This window comes from Gossypium raimondii, chromosome 11 (assembly GCF_025698545.1).
Source record: "Gossypium raimondii isolate GPD5lz chromosome 11, ASM2569854v1, whole genome shotgun sequence".
NCBI lineage: Eukaryota > Viridiplantae > Streptophyta > Magnoliopsida > Malvales > Malvaceae > Gossypium > Gossypium raimondii.
In genome coordinates this window covers 21587404-21598308 of record NC_068575.1, presented here as the reverse complement: position 1 = coordinate 21598308, position 10905 = coordinate 21587404, and the positions used below count along the sequence as shown (strand labels likewise).

Here is a 10905-nt window from a genome sequence, read left to right as displayed (position 1 = left end):
GTTAACCTTTGAATTAGGGATCTAAATCGCTAATACTCCTAAATTGGTTCAATTTTACCTCTCTGTTTCAATTTTATCAAGTTAGATAAATTAGTCAAGTTTATCTCTTACCCTTACCAAACTAGCCCGGGATAATCAAATTGGTGTTTGATAAGATCTCCTCTCAGTTTCACTTATCTAAATTCCCCTTTAGGGGCGTCAGTCCTAAGTTTTGGATCCTATATGATTTAGTTCAAATTTTGTGATTTAGTCCTTAAACCCCGCATTTTATTTTTATGAATTATGTGGGATTCGTTCTCGCAATTGGCTTATTACTCTTGCTATTCATGATCTTTCTTCTTCTTCAAGTGAAGCTAACACTCACATAGATGGTGTAAGGCCCAATCCAAAATCTCATACTTCAATCATCCTAACACCGAATATAGATATCAGAGCTATCTTGGAGAAATCTCGTGTTAAAGAGAGTGCTTCAGCTGCTCTTTCTAAGAATCCAGTTACAAAGAAGTACTAAAAGAGTCCTAAAACAAGTGAAGATGCTCCATCTGCTAAGAAGAGTGAGCCCCCTTAGCCAATGTGGCGTAGACTTAAGAAGGGACTTCCAGACCTAAAGGTTCCTTCTCCTACTATTCCATTATTGTCTATTGTGCCATCAGTCCTAGTGGAGTCCGCCCATACTGCAGACTCACCTACTCAAAACACGAATCCTTCTCATGTTGACACCCTATCAAAAATTTTATCATTGGATCCACTTGCAATCCCCGTAAATCTTAAACCACAACCCTCTTCCTCTATTAAAAGTGATGAATTCATTCCTTAACGTAACATGTATGCTTCAAGGTTATCCTTTGTTTTTTTAAGTTCAATCTTCCAGAGCCAATACAACATGATCCCTCCATAATTAAAAAAGGGTTTTCAATCTTACATTGTGCCTAAATCAAACTCATCTCCTATCTCGAAGATGGCCAAATTTGCCTAGGCTCTATCTATGGAATATGGGCTGTTAAGTGGAACCCTTTAAGATTTCAAAATTACTATAAGGCCAAGATTGCAAGCTTGAATCCCTAAAACCTAAAGCCCTAACTATTAACCCCTAACATTTAACCCCTAAACCTTAAACCCCAGCCCTTAGACCATACTGATCCCTAAATTAACCTTAAAATAGTAACTCCTAAATCAGCCTTAAATCTTAAATTAATCATATACCCTAAACCAAAAACCCTAAACTATAGTGATAATTAATTTAATATTTTAAAATTAATACTATCTCTTTTATGATTATATAAGAAATTTTTTAATATATAAATTAAAACACAATCAGTAATTATCTACCCAAAAAAATTTAACAATATTTTAAATAATAGTATTTTCATTTTTCCATGTGTTTTATTTCAAATTATTTCTACGTGTCACTATTTTTTTTAAGATTTTAAATATTCAATTAGAAATTAATTGAATTTTATTTAATTAATATAAATAAACCAATTAAGATAAAATATTTTTGCGGCGTTTTTCAAAAAATGCAGCTAAAGCCCCGAGTATTAGCGGCGCTTTTCTAGAAGCGCCGCTAAAGCCCCAAGCATTAGCGGCGCTTTTCCAAAAACGCCGCTAAAGCCCCATGCGTTAGTGACGCTTTTTCAAAAACGACACTAAAGCCCCGAAAACTCAAAGAACGACGTCGTTGTGCTTCGGTTTTTTGCAGTGCTTTTTGGAAAATGCCGCTAATGCTCATTTTTAATGGCGCTTTCCAAAAAGCGCCGCTAATACTCGATCTTTAGCGGCGTTTTTTTAAAAGCGCCGGTAATGCTTGATTTTTAGCGGTGTTTTTTATCCAAACGCCACTAAAAACGCTGCTAAAAGCCTGTTTTGGTGTAGTGTCTACCAGGTTCTGCGTATTATGCATACAAGGCTTCTACATCTTCATATTTCGAGAACCGACTGAACCAAGCTCTGATGCCAAACTTGTAACGCCCTCAATCCATCTTTGATCACATGTACATAACAGGTACATTCCTTCTAACATATAGTTAGAAAAATCCTTATTCAAAATATGCTTCTTTTACATTTACCCATCGCTTTTATATCTCATCATTTCATTATTCACTGCCGAATCATGGTCTATTATAACACTTTATCGTAGCCCATAGAGGCACTGTGGCTTACTAATATTTCTAATCACACTTACAAGTCATGCTGAACTCACCAAAGCAATTTAATATAGAATTGTCAAGAATAATTCCTTTAGGTTACATTATTGCGAGGCTTACTAGGATACGCTACAAGGGAACTACTTTCAATTTTTTCCGTGTAAGTCATTCTTTCAGTTTTTTCCACAAAGCCTATCACATCAGAATTTACCACACAGGCTATTGATTCATTGTTCACCGTAAGAGCAGTTCTTAAGAGTACACCATGAATGCGTTCCTTACAAAGTTTGCCATAAAAGCTTTCCTTCATATTACGCCACAAAGGTTTTCTTTCTTGACATTTTTACGATATGGAATTTCTTAAACTCACATTAGGTGAGGTTTTCCCATCATTGTCCTAGGACACATAAAGAACCCCATTGGCGGAGTTCGGGATGAACTAGTTAAGTACCTACCTTCGGCGGAGTTCATATACAACAATAGCTATCACGTCAGTTTGGACATGTCACCTTTTGAGGTGTTGTACGGGGGGAAGTGTCAATCACCAATTTGTTGGTTGGAGCTTATTGAGAAGAAGCTGATTAGCCCAGACCTAGTCCTTAAAGCAGAAGAAAAAGTTATGGTCATTGAGAACCACTTAAAGATTTCCCAAGACCGTCAAAAAGCATACGCTGATAAAAGAAGGAAACATGTATCTTATGAAGTTGGTGACAAGGTGTTTCTTAAGGTTTCAACCTGGAAGAAGATAATTCACTTTGGGTTAAAAAGGAAGCTCAATCCAAGATTCATCAGACCTTATGAAATTCGGGAGCACAAAAGGCTAGTAATATATCGATTAGCTTTTTCACCAAAAATGTCTAAGATCCACAATGTGTTCCATGTGTCGATGTTGCAAAGATATCGCCCTGATCCAAACCATGTGGTTCAATTAGAGGCATTGGAGGTGGAGCCAAATTTGTCTTACGAAGAAGAGTTCGTCTGTATCCTAGATAGAAAAATCAAAATGCTTAGAAATAAAGAAATACCCTTGGTCAAGGTGTTGTGGAAGAACCATAAAGTTGAAAAGGCTACATGGGAAAGAGAAAACTCAATGAAAGAACAGTATCCTCATCTCTTCGAAGGTACGAAATTTTAAGGACGGAATTTTTAAAAGGGAGAAAGTTGTCATACACTAATTTGGCAAGCTGGTTCTATAATATCTCGAGATAGGGCCTGAAAATTTTGGCCTCACAAGTGAGGGTTCACGAATGTATCGGTAAACTAAGGGTTCACTAAAAGCATATCAGTAAGAAGTACGTTAGAGAGACGACGAAGCAGTGTATGCCAAAAGATACGGTAAGGCGGTTCGCCAGATTCATTGCAAGTTATGTCCGCCAGTTGGTTTGGTGATCTAGGGTTTGCCAGTTAGATTACGAGCTGGGGTTCGCCAATCAAATTTGAGTCAAACTTAAATTAGAAAATTAAGATATTGTGTGATATGAGCTCGTTTATGGATGTCTCGAGTCGTATTGCTTACCAGATCGTTAAAATTGAGTAAGTCTGATTGGTTTGCAAAAATAGGCTCAAAGTTACAAAATATAGGTTCAAATGGGCGGTTTTCAAGTTGGTTATGGAAGCAATGGAATGGTTTCGGCTAAGGCTTAAGAATGAACCAACACAATATGCCATGTTGACCCGAAACTTATACTAGCACTTAGAATGATAATGTGATGGAATTAAGAAGGATAGTTTGAATAAACACCTCGACCCACTATCTATGGAAGATAGGAACCTTGGTATGGGTGAACGCCACACTTAACAAAATGATAAGCTCAAAAAAAGACGGTATTGACGCCACAAGTGGTTGTTTGATAAGTCAATTCAGTCGATGGGGAACAATGAGAGTTTGAACACTCACAAAGTAACATAAAATTTATCAAATGATCAAAAAGTCCCTACAAAGTGAATGGAAATACATATTTATAGTCTAATCTTGGAGTAGTCGAATGGACAAATAAAGATGTTGAATGGTTAGCAAAATTAAAGCTAAAAGAGCTAGAAATTTCTATTAAGCTTTTTAGAACATCCTTAGGAAGTTTCTTAGCTTGGAAGACACAAATGGACAGCTTCTAGATGGTGTTAACTCAGCTGGACATTAATTGAAAGGATGGTGAGCTGAATTGCAATGTCTATATTCGGCCAAAGGAATTGAATGCTTCTTTAATGGGGCTGCTTAGTTGAGCTAAAAAGTCTTGGATTTTAATGATCAGCTTAGGCACTCCAATGGTCCTCCAAGTGTGAAAGTCAAATATGAGTAGTCCCTAGGTGTGAATGCACAAAATCGATCAGTTATTCCATGTGAAAAGGACCTCCAGCAATGTGAATGCTTTAACATGCTGCTTTGAAGAGCTGAACGGTCAGCCTAGAGGAAAGAAAGCATAAGCTATCTTTTGGACCTTGATGTCATCGAAGAGGTGCTGGTAAATAGCATTCAAGGCTGCTAATATCCATGCCGTCCCATACATGTATCTGTACACATTTAATTGAACAAATTAATTAGTATTAGGACAACATAAATTCGGCTGGAACAAAGACAAATTAAATATGCAGCAGCTAAAGACAACTTAAATGGATACATTCGGCTGGACAAATTAATTAACAACAAGAATTAAATTTGTCCTAAACTTGACACAATAAAAATATGTATTAACCAAAACATATTTAAAGAAATGTCCAGAATTTAGACACATTAAAACAACATTAAATTATTTGAGCTGAACTTTAACTAATTAACTAAATTTATTCCAGCAACTTAAATGCATGAAATTAAATAAATTGAAATCAAACTCAATGAGCTAGCAACAAGCCGAATTGAACTCCATTGATCTAAGACAATCTAAATCAGCTTGCAAAACATTGCAAACTAAGCTTGGTGAGCTAGTCCAGCAATGATCGGTCACTTCTTCTTTCCAAGCTCGGTCAATATAACTTGATATAGCTTCTTGGATCTTCTTAGCTCGGGATCGGGTGATTGGCCCCAATGGCAGCTCCAAGGGATCGGCCACTAGCTCCTTGGTTAGGTTCGCTTCATTGTGTATCTATGATACTTTTCGTGCACGTAACCTTCTTCTAAATCGACTAGGGTTTTCTATGTAACAACCCGGTTTTGACTCTAATCGGACATAGTGGTTTCGGGACCACAAGTCCGAGTCAAAAAAATATTTTAATATTATTTTCTGTGTTTATTATGTGTGAATTTACTAGTGTAAAAATTTAGTGCTTTAATTTCGCCGTTTGAGTGTCCGATTAAATAAAAAGGATTAAATCGCGTAAAATAAAAATTTAATGGTTATTTTTAAAAAGGGGCTGAATAGTGGTTGTTCGTTTAATATGGAGGTTTAGTTTTGCAATTTAACCGTTAATAAGAATAGTGGGCGGCATTATGTGTATAATATATATATATATAGTTTTTATATTAATTATAAATGTTATAATATATAGTATATTATAATATTATAATTAAACAAATAAAGACCACCATCATCTTTTATTTCCTTATCATCTATTCGAAACTAAGAAAAGAAAATAAAAGAAGAACAACCAAGCTATTCGGCCATCTTTGATGCTTGATTTAAGGTATGTTTGGTTTCGGTTTTTGATGATTTTTACGTTTTTGTGATCGTTGCTTTGTGTTATATCTAGCCCATGCTTTAATTTTAGAATTTGATAGTGATTTTGAGACATGCCATTTATGAATACTTGAGCTTGGTAATAGTCGATGATGAAATATGAAAGATATGTGATAGATTATAATGTGTGTTCTTGAATTTTTGATGAATTTAATTATTTTGGATTAATTTGTAAAAAAATATTTAATTGAGGGACTAAAATGTGAAATAAATGACATGCAAGGATCTATATGGGTCTATGAAATATTCGGCCCTAACATAATGTGGGCAAAATTTATGTATTTTGTGTTTTGTGCAAAAATGGACTAAATTGTAAAAAGTGTAAAATGTCAGGGGCAAAATAGTAATTTGCCCATTTATGTATTTTTGGAGTTAATTGAATATTTTGATGAATAAAAAGGTTAAATTTAAATGTGTTTAGATCAAGAAACGAGGAAAACAGAATTGGATCGGGGGAAAACGAAAGTAGTGGAGTAGTCGATCGTGTCCGCTGATATCCGAGGTAAGTCTAATAGCTATTTAATGTTGTTAAATCGATATATAGGTATGTAAATGTATTGTATTTTTTTGAACTTAAATTTAAAGGCATATTGATTGAAATAAAATAAAGTATGAATGATATACATGTATTATTAATGTTTGAATATATATATAGGTTTATACTTATATAAACCTTTAAATTTAGTCAAGTATAAACGATGTATAAGTATATACATGTATAAATTATTAGATTAATCAAAGATATGTATAAGGCATATGTATATATATATGTATAAGGTTTGAATGATTATATAAGTACATTTACATATAAACTCTTGGATTTGATTTGTGGTATATGTATGTTATAATTGTATATATATATATTCGAATGAGTATGAGATATATGTGTTGTGTATTGAATTTAGATATGTCATATATATATGTATAAGTTTATGTTTTGAAATTGAGTATGAAGTTATATATTTATATGGTAGATTCGAATATGTATAAATGTACATGTATAATTTCTTGAATTGAAATTAGGTTTGGAATTATATATGTATACATGAAGTCAAACGTGAACGTATATGCAAATGTACAAGTTTTGTATTGAATAAATGGTATGAAATTATTAGCTTAGATTATTTTAATATGTTTGAATGTTAAAGACACATGGTATATTATAAGTTAAATCTTATGATATTAGTAGTAGAATCAAAAGTATGAGGTTATATATACAAATATGTTTTGGTTGAATTATTGAATTATCAAGTTAGATTTGGTGATGGAGATTTATATATCCATGTGTTTTAAAAATATAAGTAATGAATTTTGAGCTGAATCTCTATACATGGATTTTATATACTATATATATAGTTTGAAAATAAGATGTTTCAAACTTTACGTCTAGCAGGCTTGATGCCGGTGAATTATTTCAGACTTTACGTCTAGCGTGCTTTGATCTTGGTGAATTATTTCGCACTTTCGTCTAGCGTGATTGATGCTTGGTGAATTACTTGAGACTTTATGTCTAGCGTGCTTAGTGCCGGTGAAATGTATCGACCTTATGTCTAGCGTGCTTTGTGCTTGGGTGGAATGTATCGAGCTTTGTGCCTAGCAGGTGCTTTATCTTGGGTGTTTTATACAAGTCTCTATGTTATAAAAATCTTATGTGAGTAATAGTAAAAGCTAAATTATTCGGTATGTGTTAGCCATTTGCTTAATTAGTGTTAAGGTAAGTTGATTGTTATAATTTGATAATAGTTTCAAATGAAATATATAGTATGAGTTTACCATTTGAATATAAGCATGTTTTGACATAATGATTTATTGAATATTTGGCTTTGCTAAATATTTATGTGTATTTGGCCATATGGTTTGTTTATATGAAAATACAATGTGATTTTTTATTATTATTATTATTTAAAGTGTTAGATGGTATGAAATATTAGGATATTTGGTTTATTTTATCTTAATGATGGAATAAGTATTATTATGCATTTATATATAAATGAAATTTTTTTGTATAACTTACTAAGCTTTAATAGCTTAATGTGTGTTTGTATTTGTTTACTCTGTTTTATAGATTTTGGAGTCGCGTTACGAGCTCGGGATCATCGGCATAGTCTATCACACTATCATTGTCTTTGGTATTTTATAAATTTTGAATTGAACCTATGGCATGTATAGTCTAGTTTATATGTTTAATTTTGGGATGTGTGAATTTGAGCCATGCGAAAATGGCTTATTCATTTTGGTTAAGTTTGGTTTTATGGTTGTGATCTATTTGATATATATATATGATGTTTAAGCTTATGCAAAAATTTGGTTATTTATATGTTAGTGTGATGTGTTTAGCATATTTGTAAATAGTTTTATAAATTAGTATAGTTAAGCCTAATTTGAAAATAATATTTGTATTATATGTAGTATAGTTAGTAAATTGAAATGACATAAATGTTTGGATAATTGCTTGATTTATGATATTAAATTTTGATCGGTAATGCCTCGTAACTCTAATCCGTCGATGGACACGGGTCGGGGTGTTACATTCTAAGTAAAGTAGGGTAACCTAAAAATACTAAGATACTTAATACCTATAAATAAGTCATTTTCCATGAAAATTCTCTCACCGATATTTTGTTGTCAAGTCTCTGTTCAGAATCAAGTTCGTAACAACCAAGGTAAGTTTATGTCCTGCTGGGTTTGATTGTCCAAAAAGCTAGGTTTGCTTATGTGTTAGTGTATGTTCTATTTGTTTAGTAATTTGTGTGCATGTTTATACATGTTGCGAACCAGTCGGACCATTTACCAACAAGGATAAAGGAAAAGCAAAACTCGTTTAAAATTCTCAGCTTTTCGATGAGTGTTCTGGAGCCATTATTCGCATGTGTAAACCACTAAACCTTCCAAAAATCATGGCTTTTAAAGAGTTCTTTACTTGTGTGTGAACTGTTATGTTTTCTAAAGAACTTAAGTTTTTAAACTAAGCTCCAAGAGTAAGCTTTTCTTTAAAACTCTATTTTCAAGTTTTGAAACTATGTTTTCAAGTTATGTTTTAAAAGAATGTTTTATACGAGCTCCTAAGCAAGCCTATGATTTAAGATACGATTTTAAAGTATGATTTTATAAACTGAGTTTTTATGGGCTTTTGTACGAGCTCTATGAGAACAAGTGTTTTCAAGCAAGCTCTCTATGTGAGCTCTATGTGATAAGTATTTTGTGCAAGCTCCTTTGTGAACTTTATGTTGGATATATTGGTATACCAAAAGATTGTAAGTACTCACCTACAAGTTCTGTGATAAGGGAATGTCGAGCTAGGCTTCATTCAATGGACATATTGGCGTATAGGAGAGTGTTTAGCTTATGTTACACTTATGGGACATGTAAGGACTTTTTGAGTCATTCTGAGGCATTTTAAGGATATCTATATATCCAACATATAAGATAAGACAAGTTATAACAAGTGTTGAAAACATGTTCTATGTTCTTTAACTATTCTAATAAGACAAGTTTAAGAGCATGTTTCATGCTATACAAGAACGATTTATGAACAAGAATAAGCCAAAGTTTTTAAGTATGATTTTTAACAAGCACATTTGAAACTACTTTACAAACTTATATGTTTCCCGACAAGTAGGATCGGCGAATTGGGTATCACGTCTTCACGACGAAGCTAGCACACAATGATTTGTAGACTAAGTTTCTCTCCATTTTAATATTTGTATTTTAAGCATAATCTAATGTTTTCTGAATAATCACTGAGTTTTCAATAAACTCACCCACTCCTCTCATACTTTGCGGGTAAGTAGGTCGCAGATAGAAATAGTGAGGTAGATGACTTGGGTGAAGTTAATTCCTGAACAGATACCAGCGAACCCGAGAGAAAAACGACGGGATTAATTGTGTGGGCTTAATCTTATTATTGTAGTTGCTACTATTGTTAGAACAATTTTTCTTAAGTTCAATTTATTTTATTTTGTGAAATCTTGAATTAAACCCATGTTGTTAATTTCTTCTCTTCTGTATAAACAAAGTTTAATGTTTCCTTATTTCTCCTTACATGCGGACTATATTGTATTCTTTTAATTTTGCCAAAGTATGCCTTTTACCCTCATACGAGCCAGTTCTATTGTGACTTCATTATGCATGCGAACCTTTTTCTCTATTTGATCGATAAGCTCGCATGTTTTACATTCTATGTATAATTTTATTCTGCCGTTGTGTTATAACTTCGCACATTATATGTTGTATATATGTGGTGTATTGGAGGTTAGGTTAGGAGTAAATAGAACAGATACTGTGGAGTTCCACTATGCGGAGTGGCAAGTTATTGGTTGTGGTGAAAACCTTATTAGGCAAACTTTCTCGCTAATAAATCCACCACCTATGTTTTTGTTTCGTTGCTAATATAAGAGTGGTAGTTAGTGGGACATGTTTAAGTCATTTAACACCCAAGCGGAGGTAACGGTCAGTAGTTAGAACACCTAGAAAGCCTCGTAGAGTGTGATTAATTAGTGGAAGCGTGTAAAAATGATTACTGATTAGAGTTAACCTTATGTGGCATTTGGATGTGAGTTATCTATAAATAGGATAACCTGGTAGTGGAGGGAAGACTTTTGTTTTATCTTCTCTACTAGTCTTTGTTATCATCGAAGAAAACAAGAGAGTTCTTCATCGTTAATAAAGGTGTTATCTGTTAAGCTTAAGAGAACTTCTGTCCTAAGTTGTCTGCTGGTAAACTCTCAAATCTTCCTTTAAGCTTTACCAAATAGAAATTAGTTACTACAAAAGAAGCTCAGTATGATTTTCATTTAAATATTGGATAGGAAGGAAACTTATATCCAGAAACAGTTTGAATGTTTACAAATTCATGTTATTTTATAAATTTTTGGTTGTTTTTTATGTTTAAAGAAGACATTTTATTGTTTTAGCCAAAGAAATGGAAGAAGTCCCAGTGCCAAAGGGAAGGAACCCGTAAAGTAGATAACACTCTAAGTAAAGAATCCTAGTGAGTTCTTTTGTACATTGAGTCTGATATCTACGTTATTCGTTTAAACTTTATCACTGTAAAGCCAGGTAAGTAGTTTTGTCCTTTGGTTCTGATGCTCGTG

The 10905-nt window shown here is 33.3% G+C and overlaps 1 protein-coding gene across 1 annotated transcript; it reads left to right on the top strand.

The window, feature by feature from the left end:
- Window positions 1–2646: 2646 nt before the first annotated feature.
- Window positions 2647–3279, top strand: LOC105789538 (uncharacterized). Its single transcript, XM_012616911.1, has one exon. It carries the CDS (start codon window positions 2647–2649, stop codon window positions 3277–3279), a length of 633 nt encoding a protein of 210 aa, XP_012472365.1.
- The last annotated feature ends 7626 nt before the right edge of the window (window positions 3280–10905 follow it).